The sequence below is a fragment of the Streptopelia decaocto genome (genome assembly GCF_964273445.1).
Source record: "Streptopelia decaocto genome assembly, chromosome: Z".
Taxonomy (NCBI): Eukaryota; Metazoa; Chordata; class Aves; order Columbiformes; family Columbidae; genus Streptopelia; species Streptopelia decaocto.
This window is the reverse complement of record NC_138657.1, coordinates 55,558,814-55,582,735: the sequence shown is the minus strand read 5'-3', so window position 1 is coordinate 55,582,735 and position 23,922 is coordinate 55,558,814. Positions and strand designations below refer to the sequence as shown.

Here is a 23,922-nt window from a genome sequence, read left to right as displayed (position 1 = left end):
TAAGCTTATTAAACTGAGATGTGTTCCTTGACCTTACTATTTTGTACGTTAAATTTGTAATTCTGGAAGAGAAGAGTTCATCAGGGTAACTAAGAGTAACCCTCAGCGCTTTAAAAAAGTTCCTTATACAAAAGCTGTTTCTAATTAGCATCCTCCTTGCATTCTCAAGGCAAGCATCTGTACTGCAGGTATGACACATTAGTTATTGGATCCAAGATATAATACTTGGGATGATCTGGTGGGCAGGATGGCTCAGGTCCATGCAGAATGTTAGAAACAAACCCAATATTTATTTAAAAGACTCGTTCAAGATGTTTATCCCTTTGAACTAAAGATGCTGGTCCTTGTGATGATTGCATGCATATGAGATCCTTTCAAATGCTGGGAGAGCTGGGTCTGTTCAACCTGGAGAAGAGAAGGCTGAGAGGGGATCTTACCAATGCCTATAAATATCTCAAAGGTGGATGTCAAGAAGAGGGGACCAGACTAATTTCAGTGGCGCCCAACAATAGGATGAGGGGCAGTGGGCACAAACTGAAGCACAGGAGTCTCTGTCTGAATATGAGGAGAAACTTCTTTACCTGGAGGTTGACAGGGCCCTGGAACAAGTTGCCGAGAGAGGTTGTGGAGTCTCCTTCTCTGGAGACATTCAAAACCTGCCTGGATCAGCCCCTCCTTCCATGATCTGTAAACTCTCCTCTTCCACTTGAGCTTACCCAGCAGTTCCCTGTTTAACCACGCGGGTCTCCTGGCTCCCTTCCTTGACTTCCTATGTGCCAGGATGCTCTGATGTTGAGATTGGAAGAAGCAGTCCCTGAATGCCAGCCAGCTGTCTTGGGCCCCTTTATGTTCAAGTACCCTTTCCCATGGGCTTTCCCCTAGCAATTGCCTGAAAAAGGCCAAAGTCAGCCCTACTGAAGCCCAGGGTTGCGATTCTGCTTGCTATTCTGTTCCTGCCACAGGAGATCCTAATTCCACCATTTCATGGTCACTGCAGCCAAGGCAGCCCTTGACCTTTACCGCTTCAACCAGACCCTTCTTGTTAGTGAGGATGAGATCCAGCAGTGCTCCTCTCCTAGTTGGCTCCTCCACCATTTGCATCAGGAGGTTATTGTCAGTGCACTGGAGGAACCTCCTGGACTGTGGCTGGCTGGCTGAGTAGTCCTTCCAGCAAACATCAGGGTAGATAAAGTCCCCCACGACAACCAGGGCCTGTGACTGTGAGGCTGCTCTCAGCTGCCTGTAGAAGGCCTTGTCAGCTTCCTCGCCCTGATCTGGTGGCCTGTAATAGACACTCACAACAGTATCACCCTTGCCAGCCTGCCCCTTGATTCTCACTCACAGACTCTCAACTTGCTCCTCATCCACCCCTGGCCAGTACTCAATACATTGTAGTTGCTCTCTCACGTAAACAACAACTCCAACACCTCGCCTTGCTGGCGTGTTTTTCCTGAGAAGGACATAGCCATCCATGACCACATTCCAGTTGTGTGAGCTGTCCCACCATGTGTCTATAATTGCCACCAGATTATAATCTCCTGACAGAACACAGGTTTCTAACTCCTCCTGCTTGTTCCCCATGCTGCGTGCATTGGTGTACAGGCATTTCAGGGAGGGAGCTGAGCACATCGATTTCACTGTAGGGAGATGGGAGACCTCCTGGTCTTCATCAGTTTTGGAGTGCTGCCCCACTGGTGCAAGCCCAGCTACAACCCCATCCCACTTGGGGATCACTTTTTCCCCTTGGATCACTTTTCTACTTTTTCACTATCAAATACGGTCTACATCTGTTTCCTTCCTCAGAACTTACTTGCATTTTTCCACAGACATTCTAGAGGAAAAATAGTAACGATGATCAGTAAAGACAAAAATACAGTGAGTTTAGTCCTATAATATGTTAGTCATTATTCATAGGTTTGCCCTTAGCCAATGCAATGGGAATGGCCAACAAAGCCTCAAACCATCAGTTATATATATAGGAGCTGTTTTTCTGTCTGTCAGCATATATATGCCAAAAAAAAAAAAAGTTTGAGCAAACGACAGATATTTTCTCGACCTTTTAAGCCTTCCTACTAAAACAATCTCAATAGTTTGCTGTAAACTGCTTATCAGTGTTCTGTAAATCACTGAATTTACTCTCATAGAAGGAGTTTTCTGTTGTTGACAATGAGTCTCTTAAGATCAGTATGGACTAAAATTTAAAGAGATTAGAGGTTGTTTGTCAGTGGCCTTCCCATTATGGTGTTCAAAGGGAGTGGGTGTCTGCGCTTTGCGTTGTTTTAGTTTTTTTCACTTTTCATTGGAAGGTTCAACTGGGAGAAGACAAGAACTTCTTCACAGGTTTTTGGCCCTGTTGTTGTAAACTTATGTGGCATTATTACTTCATTCTAGCCATCAAGAGGGAATCTTCCTTATTCCAAAACTTACCTTTGCTGACCTTGTTAGAATTTAGCTAGCTTTAACATTTATTTTAGCATATTTCTGTTTCAGTCATCTGAAATTTGAGAGAGGGAGAACAGTCGTTAATTATTCATTAATTCTTGAAATTTGGAGAAGATGACATTATTGTTGGCGTAGTGATTATACAGACTCAGAGAATAGTTTGGGTTGGAAGGGACCGACCTTCAAAGCTCATCTAGTCCAATCCCCCTGCAATGAACAGGGACATCTTCAACTAGATCAGGTTGCTCAGAGCCCCGTCCAGCCTGGCCTTGAATGTCTCCAGGGATGGGGCATCTAACACCTCTCTGGGCAACCTATGCCAGTGTTTCACCACCCTCATTGTAAAAAGATTCTTCCTCATGTCCAGCCTGCATCTCCCCTCTTTTAGTTTAAAACCATTAGGCCTTGACCTATAGCAACAGGCCCAGCTAAAATGTCTGTCCCCATCTTAATATCAGTCCCTCTGTACACAAACACTTAAATCTTTCTATGATTCCTGTTGTTTTCTTCTACTTCCTGTTGTCAGTCCAGGTGAGCTGATACATAAATTTCAGTTCCTGCTTTTCCTGTCTTGTTCCACCTTTTGTTTTGGAACAACAATCTATTTTCTGACTTCCATCAGTGAGATGTGAGTGGGCTCCTTTTAAGATGACAAAATTAGTCACGTCATTACTTTTCCAAGAAGAAATTGCATTGGTTATTCCTCATATTCTTGTCTTCCTTCACCATTTAAAGGCTCCATCATCTCTATTTGCTCTTAGCACCAGAACTCTCTGTATTTTCATTGGTCTCTTTATTTTAATCATAGGCTGATAATCTTTGGGGTAATCTACAACCACACTGTGATAGGGCTAAGAGCTACAAGACCGTGTAACTAAAAAAATCAAAACAAGGAAAGAAACAAGTAGTGAGCTGGCTCACAAACTGCAGGAGATCACTGCTTCCCCAGGAATGCTTCTGCTGGGAGGTAGAGCTGTGTCCAAGACACTGACTTCAGCAATACCCAGTTGCTTCCCAGCAGTGGGAACTGTGGTCATGCAGCCTGTGCAGCCTGCACTGGAGCTGCCTGTGAGCTCCACACGGGGCAAGACACAGGTGGGTCACCGCAGACCTGGCTTTGGCTCGCGTTTTTCAGGCCCTGGACTTTTACAGGAAAAATGGAGATGCTACGCAGAACAAGTAATTTTGTGCTTCAGGGGAGTGAGGTGGGAAACACAAAAACTGCATCCTTTGTGTTTTTTTTAAAAACTAAGTCATAAATCTGCATGTAATTTCATAGCAAATAATTTTTCTCCATGTATCTACTTTCAGGAATTTGTCACTGTCTTACTGAATTCTGCAGAGAAAACAGGATCATGTAATCTCACAGGTCTGTGGGACTCCACAGAATATTCAGTTGCCATTCGGTGTATCAGTGATGTGTCAATATTCTGGAGTGAATGGAGTAGAGTCAAAACGGCAAGCACAGAAGAGAAAGGTAGGCTAACTATTTACTAAGTTTTTCTTTGGTGGTACTTTGGGACATTAGGATTTAATAATGGAAAACTGTATTTTCAGCATATTATTGATGTACTCGTTTTAGAATTCTATTGCTTAAACAGAACATGAGTATTTCATTTAAATACAGAGGAGGGAGAACTGAAAAACAAGAGCAAGGAGGATTTGAAAGGTGATACGAACAACATAGGGCTAAAGAAAAAAATGGGTGAAGACAGACAGTGAAGAAAGGAAAAATGAAGACTGTAGATGGAGGCTGAACATGGTTAAGTTGGATAGTAGCAGAAATTAATGTAGCAAGTATGTCCAATAAAATGAATTCTAAATAGAGAAGGTAAATTGCCAGTTATAAAACATGACAATAAAATCTTCTCTAGAACTTAAAAAAAAAAAAGCAGAAGGAAACATAGGAAGAGGAAATCTGTACTAAATAGGTAAAAAAGGCACAAAATTTCACAAGGGAAAACTTCTTTTTAGTAAGTTGCTCTTAGACTGTATTTTTTAGACCTTTTGTTTGTTTTCATCTTATTAAACTATCTTATTAATATAACAACAAATTTCAAGATATTTTTCTGTCTTTAAATAGCTCCTTCAGAAAAAGTGGATTTGTGGAGGGTAATTGAGTCTTCACACTCAGATGGAAGTAGATCTGTACATCTTATGTGGAAGGTAAGTACTCTTTTCGTGAACTGCTAATCATATTGGTATCCTGGAGCTGATGTTGTGTTGAAGTATTTAGAACATATAACTGCCAGGGGGGTTTTCTGTCATTGAAAAAAAAAAACCAACCCACTGAACTAAAGAAGAATTGAAAAGGCTTTTGTTTACTGAATGGTAGATGAATAGAGTTTTGTAATCTGTGCAGAAAGGAGGGGTTTAATTGTGTTCAGATCACTGGAAAATCTGACTGAAAGTCTTTACAACTGCGCTTAAATAATACAGCTTACCAAATCTGTGTTTAAATTCAGTTTAATCTTCTATTAGGATGACCAGAGGCTCTTTGTGGTTCAAATCTCAGTATTTGACTTTTTAACCTTTCCTTCAATGAAATTGTTGCAGCTGACTGTCCTGAAGGTAGAACTGAAGAAAGTACCTTTTGTTTCTAAATTTAGTATAACCATTTTGTAATTTGATCTGGACTCTTTAATACAGTCTATACTTTTGATTATACAAATAACTGTGAAATACTTACTACTTCATATTTTTTTTTTAATAGACATTAAACAGCTTTCCACCTCCTGGGAGAATTCTAGGCTACAAAATTCAGTATTTTCCAGAAAATAACGTTGCACTTAAAATTACTACCAACTCTTCTGATAATAAAATCAGTTTACTTTTAAATGAAGAAGCATATATAATATCTATTACTGCCTATAACTCTGCTGGAAATTCTCCTGAAGCTATTTTGAGGATTCCATCCACTGATGAAAAAAGTAAGATTTCTCAGTATTGTGTTGTATTTAACTGTATTGTGTACAAAGTTGTGAAGTCCATTACTTTTTACTAGAACAATATTCTTTGCTATCATAATTAATGTCTTTGTCATAGATGACTGTTGTTGGAGTTTTTCTTTTGAGATACAGTTGTTAAGATATCAGAACTTTCTGATGTCTTATTAGAATTTCTGTTTTATTACTTTATGAAGATTTTTTGGTTATGTTTTTTATAGCCCTGGACCTCCCAAATAAATTTATAGAGTCCCACTCAATTTTGTCTTATCCCTGTACTAGGTCGCAAAACTTGTTACCACAGGTCATCACTGCAGTGCATTTAACAACACCATTCAAAGATGTTTTTATTAGAAATCTCAAATATGTATCAGTGGAAGCAGAGAGTGAAACACTCTGTTTGTCTTCATTTCATATGCATTCCCAAAGTACCCCATCCCACGCACTGCCAGACTTAGGAAACTGTTCCACTCGAGCACAACAGTTATGTTCTTTGGTTCTTACGTTTAATTCTGATACATCTGTGAGCCTTGTATTGCAACATCTTGCTGCCTACCCATGGTCTGGATAGAGGTTGCATTTGACACGCTTGAATCACTTCTCCTACATCAGTTGTTCATGAAATAAGTACAAGTGTCCCTCTGGAGTTGCTCAATCAAATTCCAGTCTACTCAGAAAACTGGTTATTTAGACATGAAGTCATCTTGTCCTGGAGGTTGATGACTACCTCTCTATCCACTTCTGTATCCCACAGTAAATGTTTTTCTGATTTTTCCATGCTGTGAAATGCCTTCTCCTCCCCCCCGCCCCGTTACATACGTTTCTTTTGCCTCTGCTTCACCAGGTCTTTTTTCCCCTCTGCTTTGCTAGGTTGGGTTTTCACTCAGACTTCCATTACCTTTGTTCTGCAGGTTGATGGTTCAGTTTGGCTTCCCTGTCATTCATTACCTTGCTGTCTTGATTTACTGTTTTCATATTGCCTTTGTGACGTCAATCAATACTTGCTTATCTGCATGACCTGTAACACTGGTAGCAAAATGGTTTGTTACATTTCACAGACTGTAAAATTCAGATCCAAAAAGAGAGACTAGTCTCAGATTCTGTATATGTAAATCCTGTTAAATATAGTCTCCTCAATCCTCAATTGCCCATTTTCATTTTCATTCTTATATGCTTCATTTTACAGTATTTTGAGTACATGCATGTGAACATAGGTATAAAGTATGTTTTTAACCTTTTTTTTTTAACCTTGACTAGGTCCTGTATTCTTCTAAAAAAGCAACCTCAGCTTGCCATAGTTGAATTGTGTTTTTTTGTTGGTTGGTTGTGTCGGGCTTTTTTTCCTGCAGTTTTTATGAAGATAGGATTGCTGACATTTTCTGTTAAATTTTTAGCTTTTCAGATGATTGAAGCAGTGAGGACCTTTACAACAAATGAAGAAGTGGTTGTGGAATGGATAACCTCCAAACCAGAAGTAACTGAATATGTAGTTGAGTGGTATCAGGAACTGGAGACAGATCCTTTTGGTAGATCGTGGCAATATATATCAAATTCTACAAGCTGGAAAACTAGCAAAAGTATGTTCATTTATCAGTTACAGCTGTAACACTGTACACACATATATATATGTATGTGTATTTATTTATAGGTAAACCTGAAAGAACAATCATGGATGAATTCATCCAGCTTCCTTCAGACCATTTTGAGAAATAACAGTATTATTACATGTTTTACTGAGATCTTTGCATGTAATTTCGCAGTAATTTTAACTCTCTCAAATATTCACACAACATGCAAGATGGTGTTTGCTCTCATATAATACTAGGCTACAGGTTTCATGTTTAAGCACTTCTGTGGCTTGATCTTATGCCATGAATCTTCCAGTATGGAGGCCAATGAGGGATGTACACTGTTTTAGCAGAGAAATCTAGAACTGAAAAGATGAGTTTGAAAACGGGAAAAGATCACATTCCCTCACATGTGTTAGAGGGAGAGCAAGAAACCTGAAAGAAGATTTGAGGGAGAATTCTACTTCAAAATAAGCAAGTGGAGTGAGTGATTCTTCAATCTGGCGTGTTAAATATCACAATTGTATTATGACCTAAAGCATTTCTAAGAGGTTTCAGTGGCCTCATGACTGACAAATAGGTGGGGATCTGTTCACTTCTTTGTTTTATCAGCTGACTTTTTAAAAAAAGATAATCTGTCTGAGTAGTAATGTTTTAACCATGTGTATGTAGTTTGGATGAAAAACAACACAACGTGCAGAGTTCAAGAGATACATGCAGAGGCAAAACTGAATATAGATATTGATGTGAATATACCATCCATATTACCTTTAGCTACTGAAATGAACTTACTTTTACACATTTGGATTTTCTTTTACAAACACAAGAATAATGATGAGAAAGTTTAGTATAATATATGTAATTAGTGAATTTTGGATTGTTAGTTCTTTGGTTCTTCATTAGTGATAGTAATTTTATCAAATTTGAAAATGGGTCTTGTTCATATAAGGATCTTTCTGAATCCTACATAAAGGAAAAAGAATTTCCGGAGTTTTCAGAAAACAAGCCCTGCATTTTCTAATGTGAAAAAGAACACTCAGTTCATTAATAATGAATATAGCTAGCTTGTCCATGAAATTTGTCTTACTAGCTCAGACAAGTGATTTAAATACTGTTTCTATGCCACAGTAAAACAACGTAAACAAAAATACACTTGAAGTAAAATTCAAGAGTGGTTTATTACACATTAAACTGAGTTTGGGAGTCTTGAGTTGTAAGCTGAAAATTCCACTATTTCAGCAATTTACCATGGTGAATAAATGAAATTAAAAGCTGTTCTCAACATACTACAAACAAACAAAACCAAAACACAGCAAACAAAATCAAAAACAAACAAAAAACTAAAAAAACCCCCACCCCAAACCAAAACAAAAACTATCCAAAACACAAAAACACAAAACACAAACCAGACAATTTTAATCCTCAACTTTACTTTGAGATCTTTGTTTCCATAAGCACAAGTCACATTAGAAATGTTAAGGCAAATTCAGATTTACTGTTATTCAGGCCTGATTCTGCCATTATTTTGTGGAATTATTTTAAGGATGACATGTGGGCCATCGTAACTTTTCCTGGGTTGCAATAGGTGTAAGGGACTGAAAAAGCAGCGGAGTGCTGTTATAATGCAGGGATCTACTGATAGCCATTATTCTTGCCAAACGAGCTGCAGAGCTTGAGGAGGAGTAGTCTAGGAAACCCTTTGCACTGGTTTCATCCAGGGGTGGGAAGCCAGAGGTGTGTGACCTTGCAGCTGATTAGAGTTGCTTGTAAGTAGGGAGTGAACCCTGTCAATTACTTGGCTGCTGGACTGTTCAGAGTCCAAAGCTTCCTTTCCAGAATATGCCTTGAAATATGTAAAATTATGTGGCAGAGATTTCACTTGTACAATTGTACTTTTGAGTCACGCTGCTTAGAAGCAGATCTGCAGGTGGCACAACTGGAACATCAATGTAGCTGGAGCTCCATTGAGCCTTTTAAGCTGTTGGGTGTGTGAAACAACTCCCTTATGCAGAGCAGTAAACCTAAAGATATGTGAAATTAAAAATATTCCTAGAAGTATAATTTTTTGTTTGAAAATTAAAACTTCCTCCAGAACCTTAAACTGTTACAAGAGGAATATAGAGAAGCTGTATAAGGCTGAAGTATAATTAGCCATTCAAAGTATTTCCATTGAAAACTGAGTCAGAAACCAAGTGCTCTTGTGAACACTACTAAATAAAATTAATTGTGTTAAGGGCAGTAATGAGTACTCAAAGCAATAAATATACTTTGTGCTTGCTAAAAAGTTGAAAAAAATAGAGGTCTGTAACCGTGTATTCAGAACTGTACTGTAATTTATTCTGCTTTCATTGTGTTAATCTCACAAAGATAACTGTAAGTAAATATTATTTTTTTTTTCCTTTACAGAAAACTTTAAACCATTTATATGCTATAACATCTCCGTGTATCCTCTCTATGGAAATAAAGTAGCAGCTCCATATTCAATACAAACCTATGTTCAAGAAAAAAGTACGTATTTTAAACAATGTTGTGAAAGGTGTGCTGTAGTCTGTCTCTCAGGGTGTATTATCTTTGAGCAATTGCCTGGCATTACTGAAGGAGAGATGTAGATGTGGAAAAAAACAGGAGTCAGGTTTCCTGATTTCTGTTCATAGACCAGCTACTGAATCATTCAGTGAAGAAAACTGTCTTGTGATACAGGTACACTGGTGCTTGAATGCACTCATTTGTTCTACAATTTACATACTGTATACAAAGCACTTGGAAAGACTATAGCTACAAATATGAAACAGTTTTTTAAACTGGCTTTTAAATGTTACAGCTCATTTAGATATATAATTAGATTTTATTTTAATACTTGACTGCATTTATCAGTCATAGTATATGAGAATAAAACAAGTGGTTTGAAAAGCTTGCTTTTTTGTAAGATTTTATAACGTAACAAAATATTTGCAGTCCTGCACATGAAAAAATGGTAAGAAGTCATTATATTTGTAAAAGTGAGTGGAAATGGTGGATGAATTAGTGTTTTGTGTAAAATGTAGTTTACTGGTAGTTTTAAGATTTCAGGTGAAAATGTCTATTTGTAAGTGCATATGTAGGTCTGTGTATGTGTGCACACACACAGTACAATGCACTACTAAACAGCATTAATAACTACTAGGGGGCAATGGAGTATTATGTGTTTGACTAATACTTACTAAGACACTAACGCAGTTAGAACTTTATTTCAAGTTCTTTCCTGTTTATAGGGAGGTGTGAGAGTACTAAAGGTTGTGAGAGAATGGGAAGGAAGATACCTGTTTTAAAACTGAAGTGCAGAGAACTCGTTTCAAAATTACGAGCAATGCACATGAGGTTGTGTTACGTGAACAGAAAGATTTTATCCAATGTAATGGGCAAAGACTGGGGGGTGCTGGGCAGCCCGGGTGAATCTCAGCTCAGGCAGACGTGTCCTACAAACACAGCGACCTTGCACCTGAGTTCACCCATGAGTGCATAAGGACGTTTTACCTCTTGATCTCTCTCTGAGGTTGTGAGAACAGAGCATGTTAATGATCTTGGGATATTCAGATGCAGTAACACTGAGAACTATGCAAATGCCAGAATAGATAAGTGGAAGTGTTATCAGAAGAAATTGCACAGTAAAGAGGGTGAGAAAAAGTTAAGGGCTATGTCAGAGCACTAGGATGACATATTAACTTGTACATTTGATACTGGTATGTGTGAAGTGACACAGATGGACAACAGTGTGGTGCTTAAACTCTTTTACTACTTTTTCTCTCTTGTAATGATTTTGTGTAGAGCCATCAGAAGGACCTGTGGCTGACACAGGCATTCCAGGGAAAAATGAAGTTATAATAAAATGGAAGGAGATTTCAAAGGATAAAAGAAATGGATTTATCAGTAACTATACAATATTTTATAAACCTGAAGATGGAAAAGAATTGAGTAAGTATACATTAAACATCAACACTTTCAACAGGGTCATGACAATCTGCTGTCTGAAGTTAGTTATTTTTGTAGTTGTTAGCACACTTTGTTGTTGTATGTCATGGTAGTACAGCCATGACTGTTGACTGCATCATGCTTTCTGCTTCTCAGATGCAAATCTGATGGATCTCCGGGTGACAAATTTAGTCAGTGCATGGCAGCACCATCATTCCTCTTTCCTTTCCATATCAGGATGGAAACTCATATATGAGAGGCTCTTTGCAAATTGTTCTCCATTAACAGTAGAAAACCTGAAATTTCCAGGTTTATGCCAAATTAGTGTATATTATTTTCCAGATACTCTATCTTTTCCCCTGTTACATACGTACTAATCTCCTTCCGTCTTGGAAAAAGTAATGACAGAAGTAGGGGAGGTAAAGCAGGGCTAAAATATATTGGAGAGTCATAGATCCTGTGCAGTTTCATGAACTTGAACCTTGTGAGGGTTCAGTGAATTTATAAATTCCATGGGTGTGCTTGGAGGGATACCTTTCTCAAGCCCTCAGCTTCTGGAACAGTATGGTGGAGATTTTCTGGTAAAAATGTTTTTTACAGTCAGTTTTATAATAAAAGCAAAATAGCAAATGGTAGCCAAGAAGCCAAAATAAGCTGCCAAGCCATACTTTCTTTGGACATAGTTTTTAGATTAATTTCTTTAAATGTGCTTCATTTTCTGTGCTTGGTATTACTTCTCTGCTCTGGAGTCTGATAGCAGAACTTTCTGAGCATATTTTTAATGTCCTGCCTCAGGAGTAGTGGCCATACAAGGTGACAGTAGAATTCTATCTGTGCAGAACTTCTCTAGCCTGAATCTCAGCAGAATCTCTAATGAGAAGTGTTTTGATCACCTACATGCAATTTTTCCTGCTTTGCTGGTTTCTGAGTAATTTAATGCTGACTGCTTTGTTTGGGGTCATCCTCAAGACATGCAGCCTCATGTTACAGCGCCACATATCTCCCTATTACTTCCAATGTAAAGCAGACTGTGCCCATTTTAGGGGTTCAGATTAATTACTTTAGGAAGTTAGTTTTAAATATGGACTTAAATTTAAATGGCAAATCCCTGCTGTGCTGATGTTTTTTGATGATTGTCTGATGTCACATCTTTTTGATAAGAACAGAACACGGAGTTTGTGCCAAGCTGACTTCACTGATGGCCTTTTAACTCTAGAATGTCACTTTCCCCTCCTTGATTGAAGAGCAACTCAGTTTGTTTAAAATCATGGCACATCACAGGATATGTATTTCCTGAGTGTTTCTTGACTGAGCTGAAATGATGACATAAGCTGGCTTTATATTACGAAATTAAAGTCACTAAAACATTTTTTGGTCCATAAAGTCAAAGATGCTTTTAATACTGTTTGTGGACATAGAATGTTCTGCTACGTGCCCTGCTTAAAACGACTTAAAAGTGGAGCAGGTCATACTACTTCCAATAATGGAGAAGGTATTGGAAACATTGAGTTCTATCCAGAAAAACATTTTGAAACGTGGAAAAAAATTCCTGTTAACTTTGGCGTTCCTCTGACTTTATTGGGGTGATATCCCAGTGCTGATAGATTGCATCCTTTTGGAATTTTTGGAATCAATGTCTAACTGCATGTACTAGAAATACAGTTAAATTTCACAAGCTGCAGAAACTTTGTTCTTAATTTCTGAGCCATCCATGTTAAGTTCTTAATTTCTGAACATAGGTTCCAGGAAATAAAGTTCTCAAAGCACTGTTTTCCATGATAAAATATACTACAGGAGATCGTATTTTCTCTGTCTTTAATATTAGCAAAAAAAAGTGTTTATGTTTTTAAAAATAAATACAGACAGGTTTATTTTTTTGCTCTAAACTTTTAAGTAACATTGATAAACATTGATTCAAGTTTTCTTGCTCAAAGGACTGATAAAGTCTCTTTGTATTTCATGTTTTAATAAAATACTTTGTCTTCTATCATTGTAAAAGATGCTAAATAAGGGTATAGTTCCCTGATACAACACTTTTTGTTTGTTTGTTCGTTTATTGGCATAAATCTCCTAAAAAGATGAAACGGTGAACTCTGATGTTCTGCAATACAGACTGAAGTCCTTACAGGCTAATACACAATACACTGTCTATATCATGGCAAGCAATGAAGCTGGTGGAACCAGTGGAGAGCCAAAAACTTTCAAGACTTTGAAATTCAGTAAGTAAAATTCCAGGTTAGTTATTACTATTTTAAAAACAGGCTTGGGAGTCATAAATACAGGACATTTTTCTTTAGGCTTTTTCATTAATGTTAAGTAGAACAAGGAGAGAATTATCAAGAGTAGCTGAATTTGATGCAGTTTCACTGATCCTCCCACAGACTAAATCACCAAACTTAGAAGTCAAACCCAAAATCTTTATTTTGCTGTCAATAAAGCTGTGGAATACTATGGATGTTTGTGGAAGCAACAGTTTGTATGCTATCAGTTATGGGATGGAGTGCCTAACAGTTTATTAAAAAGCAAACATTTCCATCTGAGATGCTGTATTTAGAATAGCCATGCATTGCGTTGCTTCTCTTCTGCTATGTAAGCTTAGCTAATAAATCAGTGCACAGGTTGTGGTCTGTGTGTGTGTGTGGAAATATTCTTAAACTTGTCATGGGACTCTAACGTGGTTTATTTTTTGCCTGTAAATTCATCTGCTAGTTTGCTACTCAAATGCAAGTTTAAACCATGCTGAGGTTTGATCTCCCTTGCTGCCAACATCTACCTCTGGTAGATGCTTGGAGACTAGCTCAGAAAGCTGTGTGCTGTTTCAGTCAGAGTAACTTTGTATTTTGTGTATTTAAAACCTATATCCTGCATTGAGTTTACTATTTATTTTGTAGTTAGCAGGTAGAAGTGGCACTATCTGACAGTTTTTGGTGAATTCAAAGCAACAAGTGCCCAGAGAGGTGGTAGATTCTTTATCCTAGATGACTTTCAAAGGTTGGCTTGGTGTGACCCTAAGCAACCTGATTCTTATTTCAGTGTTGGTCAAGGTGACCTACAGATGCCTTCTTTAACCTGAATTATTGTGTGATTCTGTTAAATAAATGAAATTTTTAAATGCACTATATCTGTTCCTGAGATATCCTGAGAAGTCTCATTAAGAGCTGCTTTTCTGGCTCCATAACTGTGACTTCTTGGATTCATCTTTTGACACATCGTACAATGAGTACCATACAGTATTTTGAATAATTTTGGCTAGTTTTGACAGAGGTCTTTAGAATTGTGCTAATTAAGTGACTTGGATGTTGAAAATTAGCTCTCTTCAAGGGATACATGAAGAAATTATAAACATCTGTGTTTTTCTTTTTTCCTACCTCTAAAGATAAAGAAGATATTATTTTCATTGCCCTACCCATTGGATTAAGCATGTTCTTTCTGTTAGGCCTTTGGATAACATGCATTTTGAAAAAGCAAGCGTGAGTACATTTTTTGCCTTCTAAAACTGAACACAATCAGTTAATTTTAACTTGTAAAAGGCAAATTTTTATGTATGTTATAAGTGCTTTTGTTGGGTTGCAAACCAATGTCAAATTAAGAAAAAAAGCCACTGGAGTAACAAATAACTAAGCGTACATGTTATAATGTAAATGCAGTTAATGTACTGTAGTTCAAAAATAAGTATTAATTTTACAAAATGCAGTAAATCACTGCAGAAGAAATAGGGGAAAGAGTTTTACATATTGCCTATATCAGTTTATGGAAAATGCTGCATGCCATTTGCACTTCTGTGGTCAGCCAAGTGAGGGGAGCATACTTCAAGCCAGTTACTGGAAAGTTAATTACCACCCCCCCCAAATTTCCCAGGCACTCTTAATAAACACCACTAGAACACATTTCACATAACCCCTATTGCTTATCTTAGCTACATCAATATTTTGTTATTTTGTAACACTTCCCTTGAGTTGCAAAGAAGACATGAAGAAACTAAAAATTACATCACATGAAGGTACTTGGATGCCCAATCCATGATTATGGATCCATATCCATATATGATTCATAACCCTTTAATCTGCTATCACTCTACAAGGGAAAGTGTAGAGTCCTGCATCTGGGCAGGAACAACCCCCGGTTCCAGTATAAGTTGGGAAATGACCTATTAGAGAGCAGTGTAGGGGAAAGGGACCTGGGAGTCCTGGTGGACAGCAGGATGACCATGAGCCAGCACTGTGCCCTTGTGGTCAGGAAGGCCAATGGCGTCCTGGGGTGTAATAGGAGGGGGGTGGTTAGCAGGTCCAGAGAGGTTCTCCTCCCCCTGTACTCTACCCTGGTGAGACCACACCTGGAATATTGTGTGCAGTTCTGGGTCCCTCAGTTCAAGAAGGACAGGGAACTGCTGGAGAGATTCCAGCACAGGGCAACAAGGATGATTAAGGGAGTGGAGCATCTCCCTTATGAGGAAAGGCTGAGGGAGCTGGGTCTCTTTAGCTTGGAGAAGAGGAGACTGAGGGGTGACCTTATTAATGTTTACAAATATATAAAGGGTGAGGGTCATGAGGATGGAGCCAGGCTCTTCTCGGTGACAACCAAAGGTAGGACAAGGGGTAATGGGTTCAAACTGGAACACAAGAGGTTCTAATTAAAATTGAGAAGAAACTTCTTCATGGTGAGTGTGACAGAGCACTGGAACAGGCTGCCCAGAGAGGTTGTGGAGTCTCCTACTCTGGAGACATTCAAAACCTGCCTTGACACATTCCTGTGTAACCTCATCTAGGTGTTCCTGCTCCAGCAGGGAGATTGGACTAGGTGATCTTTCGAGGTCCCTTCCAATCCCTAACATTCTGTGATTCTGTGATTATCATGATGCCCCCTGCCAGATCTTAAATTGCCTTCTCAGAGCATAGGGATGGTATGATATAACATCCCAAAGATGACTGTGAGAAATTTTTAGGGTTATGAAATGTGATTTTCTTTGGCATGAAAAGTGACTGGCTTGTTTGGCTGAAGGTTAATGAGAAGGTTAAAAATCTTAAGTATTTTGGGGTGTTCAAAGCTATTAGAACCAAGGTTGCTGTCATACGAAGCATCAGGGAATAAGTATGGCTGAAATAGTAAGTATAATCTACAGCTCTTAAATCTTCACCTATGTTGTGTATTCTGAACTTTTACAATTTTAAGAAACTATGTTTTGATTCTGGAGAATACTTTGAGATGTAGTTGAGTGTTTATATTGTTGTGTAAATCAAATTGCACTGTGAAAAGTCAAGCTATGGCTTGGGTTTTTTTTTGCTTGCGATATCAACAAGAGTGATTAATTTGTTTCCTGTTTACTCCGCCATTGGTCAGTTACAAGCTACAGTGTCAGCATCATTTATCTGCTGCTGATGTGACAACTCATCATAGCTCTAGTGTGGTGTAGTGCAAGGGACACTTTCCTAGAGCAAAGTTTACCTGGGGTGGCTTTTCACTGGCTTTTGTGCATTAGTAATTTTTCTCCAATGTCTCTGTAACACAATATTTTTACTTGTTGAGATATTTTATAATAAAAATTAATGTATGAGAAAGCAATTTTAATGAAAAAGATGGTGTTATTACAGGAAATACTTTGTGAAAGGTTGATATTTTAGCAGTACTTGGGCTTTCTGGAAATGTGTTAATTTTATTTTTAATAACCTATTTCTTCCATCATGTCACTAAAATTCCCTTCTCAATGACAGGTTTAAAAAGGTATGCTGGCCTGATATACCAAATCCTGCAGGGAGCATTGCAGTGGAGTGGCCTCTTCATGTATCTGTGGTAATAATTGCTGTTTTATGTATTAAAGAAGGGATCAAATGGAGAGAAGTCCTTCTCTGGAGGTCATTTTATGACTAAGTAAAAAAAAGCTATTGCGTTTCATTCCTTCTATTCAAGTGCTACAAATGCTCATCATTGCATTTCAAAATAATAGGAAATACGCATATTTATAAAATATGTTGATTTAATTCTTATATGACAATGAGAAATACTGGTTTGAAGTTATAGAGTGATTGGTGGTCATGGTTTATTAAATAAGGTTGATTAAACTTCCCGTTGAGTCTGCTGAGTCAGATTTCCACATCAAGGTATCTCCTCACTTCTCCACAAAAAATGCAGTGCAACATTTAGTAAAACGTGGTATATTATTTTACTAACATTTCTGTCTTTTTAATTGTTGGATATTTATTCCTTATTATTTTTTTTTTAATTGAAGTGGAGTTGTTCAGGTTTACATAAAAAGTATAATCTGTGGAGAATGTGATTTAAACTTTTGTCTGAAAAATGGTAGGATAGAGTGGAAAAGGTGAAAAGAATCTGAGCTTGATTCAAACTCTTGCTTTTGTTGAGCACAGAAAACCTAATATGAAAGTGCCTAACAAATGGACAGAGTAATATTGCCACTTTTACTACTCATTCACTTATAACTGCATCCTAGCTGAAATGCACATGAATTCTTTATTAGTACACTTTAAATATTAAGTCAAGCAGAGCTCAAATGATGATATTTTATGTATTAAAAAATAACATAATATATTATCTATCCCTATATAACTTTCCAATTTATCTCTTTGTACTGACAGAATAATCCATTTTGGAAGGGAGTGACATCTGAGGCTAAAACCATGGACTTTGAAGACTTAAGTGTTTTGGAATACCCTTTTTCTGAAGAAAATCATGAAAAATCACTACTAGTGAATTGTGAAAACTGTGTTTCTAAATGTACTGATATTAATACAAAAGGTATGATTATTGGAGAGAAAAAGATACTGTATGAAGAAGAAAATGAAGTTTCTAAATGTTTTTCACCGTCCATGTCCTATATAATTACTGATCAAGATATCAGGAGTCAAATGCATTTGGCTTTGATACCAGCAAAGGCAATCCAACCCAGAGAAATGCGGGGAGATGATGTATGCGAATCCCAACAGACTTCAATTAAAAATGAAGAAAATTATAATGAAGAAGTTTTAAAGCTGGAAGATTTCAGTGAAAATGCGGTCTTCAATCCATACCTTAAAAATTCTGTTAAAACAAGGGAATTTCTTATTTCCGAGAACTTGCCAGAACACAGAAAGAATGAACCCAATAGCCAGTCAGCTGTCTCACCTCCTCTTCAAAATAATGTTGCAGGACAATCCTATATAACACTGGACATGTTCAGGCCGGCCACAGCTCATTAGTGTGAGAAAACCTTCCTTGTAAAGTCCCGTTGTGAGATGTATCTTGGCACTGCTGCTCATATGTATTTCTAGGTCCTAACCTGGCTAATCTCAGTTAATTTGGATGGAAAACACTCCCTTCCTTTGAACAGCTGTGAAGTAATTTTTTGCACTGTGTTTATACCTGTCAGGGTTCACTTTCAGTGTGGGGGGTGTGTTGTATTTTTTTTCTTGTTTGTTTTGTTTTTACCAGATAGGTGTTACCAGTAGTGAGGCAAAGGAAGTATTATCGCTTTTCTTATTTCTTATTAGTTTTTCTTATTTCTTAATGATCTTTACTGCAGAAGCATCCAGTAGTTCTTGCAGCTGATTGATGATTTTTCTTAATTATTATTTTTTTCCTCCCGTCCTCTCCCCCCGGGGACTGACCTGAACAGAGCCAAGTCCTTCCTTAAGTTACGTGAAGTAAAACTAGTTTCCTGTTATTATTTCCCTCTATTGTTTTATATCTGGTTTTATGTATAGTGTTTGTCCTGTTTCACAAAAACTTGGTAGATTTCGGTAATTGTCTTTTTGTATGCTGACTCTTGAATCGTGGTTCGGGTCATAGTTTCTCTGTCTTTAATGAAAGGATATTTGTTACGCTTATGACATTGACTTATCTACATTGTGGAAAAGGTAGATGTACACTGGCTTTGTTGTTTCCTTCCTTTCTCTTTTGTTTTTAATAATCCTCTACATTTTGTGCTACTTTTGTCTTTTTGTTGCTTTTGAAAACTCTGTTTACTGCAGGATACCTTCTTATTTTCTTGTTCCTTTGCCTCCCAGTTTAAAACTGTTTCTCACTTGAGGTTTTGATGTTTTGAACTTAAAAAATTTAAATACAGCATCTTGTGTTGGAATAAGCACTGAGTTTATATTTAGGAAATTATTTTTCTGGGAGGTATTGAAAAAACACTAAGTCTACAAAATATGCTCAGATGTCCTCTGGCGAGTGATTAAGGATTCCAGATTTCTACACAGAGGCTGTAACTTCTGTCATTTGTTTTATGATTTTTTTAAGTCATAAAACTACTTGTAGTTTCCATTTTATACAACAGCAATTAAGCAGGAAACTCTCCATCACACTTTTTTTTTTTTCAGCAGAAAAGAGGCTATAACTGTAAAGTTCTTACCAAAATTCTTATTCTGTGAAATGATAGGTTAAAAAAAAAAAAGACACAGAGATGGAGAGTCAGCTCTAAGTAAAATGTCTTAAAAGGGGGTGTTCAGTATGACGTGTGTGACACATAGTAATTTTAAGACTTTAAATTATTTTAACAGTATTTAAAGGCTTGACATCATCAGTCTTGTCTGTGCCTGACTACAGACTTCTTTAGAGGTGAAGAATATACAGGAGTCATGGGGATATAAAAAGGAGAGGCAAATGTGAGTAGGAAAAGAAAGCCTTTCCTTTCTGTGCAGGAGGAGGAGTGGGAGAATGGAAAACACATTGTCCAGCATGAATGAGGGGGCTGAGTGTTGCCCTGGATGTATTGGCTACTATTTGCGTTTTGTTGGAGAAGACAGGGTAAAGTTAGCATTTAGGCATTTCATCTGTAGTTTGGAAGCTGCTTTTACTGATAGCAATGTCTGTTTTTTTTCCCAAAAAAAGATGAGAGAACAATTTCTGCAAATGTTCCTTGTAGGGCAACACTGATTTCCAACCCCCTCCAACCCAGTTTGTTGGATCATTTTCCCAACCACGATGCTATAAGCCAAAATGTATGTATGGTTTGTTCTTAAAAGCCTTTGCTTACTTAGATCTAGGTCATTCTCTGACATGAGCATGGGGCACAGCTTTGGTTGGGTCAGTGCTCCTGCTGCTTCACTTACTTCTGTACTTCTCATTCACAGCTACATTGTCCTTTCCTTGGGTTCTGAAGTTACTGACTTGGTCACAGCAGTTTTTTCCCCTTAAATTTCATTGTTTGTTTTAATATAATGAGATTTAAAAATAAATGGAGATATTTTGAGGTCTGTCTAGGAATTGTTGGGTAACCATGTGAAAGCTGGGTACTCTGAGTTGCATGATTGAGTCAGGTAAAATAAAAAATAATGCAGCCTTTAAGGGCTCATTAGAAAGGGGAGGTTTTCCACTGGGTGGTTTGAATAGGGTTTGCCCATAAAGTCACTTAGCTTCTGGAGGCCAAGTAATAATATGCTTTTCCATCCCATATTATTTCTCTATCGCCACTCTGCTTTTCTCTCCTCACTTGTGATTTCCTTGTCCATTATTTTGTCCGAAAAAGCGTAAGGCAATAAGTGGGCTCAGTACATCTCAGAAATTAGAGCTACCTTTTGCCCGTGCTTTGGAATGCCAGCTTTATGGATTTGGTTTGTTCTGCATTCAGAGTTGTACTCTTTCAGACCTTTTACAATCTGTCTTTCAAACTAATGCTGTGAAACAGTAAAAAATAAAGCTGAGAGCACATGGAAAACTTTTTGTCAATTTATATTAAATACACCATTTAGACATTTTAGATTTTCATATTCATTTAGAAATATGATCCTATTCTGAGAAGGATCCACAAATAGATTAGGTATTTGGGCAGTTATTCCACATCTATAATGTCAAGTGGCAATGGCAGGTTGGATGTTACAATACTTTAACCTTTGGTACTTTTTTAAAAATAGAACACCTGATGTCATTATTTCTAAAGAGTGGTTTTCCTAGATTTCATTTCACCATGACTGATTTGAAAAATGTCGATTTCTACCCCTCTTTAAATGCAGAAAATTAATGTCTCAGGCATATGAGTCTTTGCAATGTTAACAGAGACCAGCTTCTGGCATAATTTCAAGAAGATATTGATGCATCTTCGCCTTTGTCATTCTTCTGTATATCATACAAATAATATCTTTATGCTCTGCAAATTATTAATAGGGCATGTTTTTCACTTAGCATTTTTTTCTAGCTAAATTAAACATTCAGTCTTTCGTTACCTGAGTTTACCCTGAACTCCTCAGAATTTTGAATTATTTGAACTGGAATCCCACAAACTCTTCGATATAACAGACTAACCTATTATAGAAAAATTTTCCATGCTACATAACCTATGGTATTTCCATGTTTTTCATGCCATTTTCAGTTGCTCAAATGAGAAAAAAAGTATGTTAGTGGTTAATGCAGTGAGGAGAAGGAAGCTTTCTTCCTCCAGTTTGCACTCACCTGTTCAGCCCACGCTCCTCCAGAGATGATGTGATGGCTGATGAAGAGCTGCCGTAGATGGACTGGTGAGGCATCTGACCTAGCTGGTGCTATTTAGTGTTTGTCTTGCCACAACATGTATTCCTTTATAGATAACATGTTCTCTTATTCCTGAAAGGTTATTATAGATAGGTCTCTCTCTTTGAGATAGTTGATGACTTCTCAAGATAGATATTTCAACTTCTGTTCACGAGTGAGAACTTGCTCAGAAGAGTTGCATCGCTAGTCCAATTTTAGTATCTCATGTAGTGGAGGTAAATATTTGCATGCAGCAGAGCCCTAATCTGAGCAGAGAGTGTGTGTGGGGGTCTTACAGCTTGTATAGCAAATGGTTTCATATCATCTTTCATTCAATCATTTCAACAGTCCTCATACAATTACTTTCTCCCAGTTTTGCACAGTGGTGCTGTAGGATTTGTGTTTTTCTGTTGCTTTGAGATTTAGCACTGCAAGATGGGTAAGGGCATCCAGGAAGACTGGATATTCTTCAAGAAGAAAATCTTAAAGGTGCAGGAGCAGGCTGTCCCCATGTGCTGAAAGATGAGCTGGTGAGGAAGACCAGCCTGGCTGAACAGAGAGCTTCAGCTGGAGCTTGGGAAAAAAAAAGAGTTGATGACCTTTGGAAGAAAGGTCAGGAACTCAGGACTACAAGAATTTCATGAGGTTACTCAGGGAGAAAATTAGAAGGCCCAAAGCCCAATATGAACTTAATCTAACTACTGCCATAAAAGGCAAAGGTGTTTCCATAAATACTTTGGCAACAAAAAGAGGACTAAGGAGAGTCTCTACCCTGTATTAGATGTGAGGCAAAACACAGTGGCAAAGGATGAGGAAAAGGCTGACATACTAAATGCCTTCTTTGAGTCAGTTGTCCTCAGGGTCCTCAGCCCCCTGATCTGGAATACCAGGACGGAGAACAGAATGAATCCAAGGGGAAATGTTCGGTGACTTTCTACACCACTTGGACATGCACAAGTCTATGGGGCAAGATGGGATCCACCCAAGGGTTCTGAGGGAGCTGGTAGAGGTGCTCACTGAGACACTTCCCATCATTAATCAGCAGTCCTGACTAACCAGGGAGGTCCCAGTTGGCTGAAGGCTGGAAAATGTGACACACATATACAAGCAGGGTTGGAAGGAGGATCCAGGGAACTATAGGCCTGTCAGTCTGACCTTGGTGATGGGGAAAGTCACGGAGCAGATCATCCTGAGTGCCATCACATGATATGTACAGGACAACCAAGTGATCAGGCCCAGTCAGCATGGGTTTATGAAAAGCATGTCTTGCTTGACCAACCTGATCTCCTTCTATGACAAGGTGACCTGCTTAGTGGATGAGGGAAAACCTGTGGATGTTGTCTACCTGGAGTTTATTAAAGCTTTTGACACTGTTTCCTACAGCATTCTCCTGAAGAAACTTGTTGCCCATGACCTGGTTAAAAAAAACTGCCCAGATGGGCAGGCCCAAAGAGTTGTGGTGAATGGAATCAAATCTATTAACAGTTGGTGGTTGGTCAGGAGTAGTGTTCTCTAGGGCTGAGTATTGGGGCCAGTTCTGTTTAATCTCTTTATCAATGATCTGGATGAGGGGATTGAGTGCACCCTCAGTGAGTTTGCAGATGACACCAAGTTGGGTGGGAGTGTTGATCTGTTGGAGGGTAGGAAGGCCATACAGAGGGGTCTGGACCAGCTGGATCATTCGGCTGAGGCCAATTGTATGAGGTTCAACAAAGCCAAGCTCCGGGTCTTGAACTTGGGCCACAACAACCCCAGGCAGCGCTACAGGCTCGGGGAAGAGCAGCTGGAAAGCTGCCTGGCAGAGAGGGATCTCGGGACGTTGATTGACAGCAGCTGAACAGGAGTGTGCACAGGTGGCCAAAACAGCCAACAGCATCCTGGCTTGTATAAGGCATAGTGTGGCCAGCAGAACTAGAGAAGTGATGGTACCACTGTACTCAGTGCTGGTGAGTCCCCACCTTGACTCCTGTATTCAGTTTTGGGCCCCTCATCATAAAAAGAACATTGAGGTGCTGGAGAGAGTGCAGAGGAGGGTGACAAAGCTGGTGAGGCGTCTGGAGCACAAGTCTGATGAGGAGCGGTTTAAGGGAACTGGGACTGTTCAGCCTGGAGAAAAGGAGGCTGAGGGGAGAACTTATCACTGTCTACAACTACCTGAAAGGAGGTTGTAGCATGGAGGGTGTTGGTCTCTTCTCCCAGGTAACAAGTGACAGGACAAAAGGAAATGGCCTCAAGTTGTGCCAGGGGAGGTTTAGATTGGGTATTAGGAAAAGAGTTGTCACGGGGAGGGCTGTGAAGCACTGGAACAGACTGCCCAGGTGAGTGGTTGAGCCACCATCCCTGGAGGTATTTGAGAATCATAACTGATCTAGTGGTTGTGCAGTAATACCTGCAGAAAAGGAAGATTTCTATTTAATTTATATTGCTGCGCAGTGTCATTCATCAGCATAGATCAGATTTCAAGCTCCTTCACTGCTGGGATCTTCTGTTTTATTTTAAGCATGGAGTCTAGCATAAGAGTGTAGGAGATCCTGGCACGTGAACAGAAATCCTAATCTACAGTTTTACTGTTTTTTGTTGCT

The 23,922-nt window shown here is 38.5% G+C and overlaps 1 protein-coding gene across 3 annotated transcripts in view; it reads left to right on the top strand.

The window, feature by feature from the left end:
- Positions 1–21,122, top strand: part of IL31RA (interleukin 31 receptor A) — a gene marked incomplete at its 5' end in the record, with an annotated part of 42,088 nt that extends 20,966 nt beyond the window's left edge. For all 3 annotated transcript variants that reach the window (XM_082075844.1, XM_082075843.1, XM_082075842.1), the window contains 10 exons: positions 3,754–3,919; positions 4,526–4,608; positions 5,156–5,372; positions 6,782–6,964; positions 9,362–9,463; positions 10,760–10,906; positions 12,982–13,122; positions 14,280–14,373; positions 16,612–16,690; positions 17,494–21,122. In XM_082075844.1, coding sequence (XP_081931970.1) covers positions 3,754–3,919; positions 4,526–4,608; positions 5,156–5,372; positions 6,782–6,964; positions 9,362–9,463; positions 10,760–10,906; positions 12,982–13,122; positions 14,280–14,373; positions 16,612–16,690; positions 17,494–18,093 — 1,812 coding nt within the window. In that variant the 3' untranslated portion in view covers positions 18,094–21,122. The remainder of the gene's footprint in view (positions 1–3,753; positions 3,920–4,525; positions 4,609–5,155; positions 5,373–6,781; positions 6,965–9,361; positions 9,464–10,759; positions 10,907–12,981; positions 13,123–14,279; positions 14,374–16,611; positions 16,691–17,493) is intronic.
- Between the last annotated feature and the right edge of the window lie 2,800 nt (positions 21,123–23,922).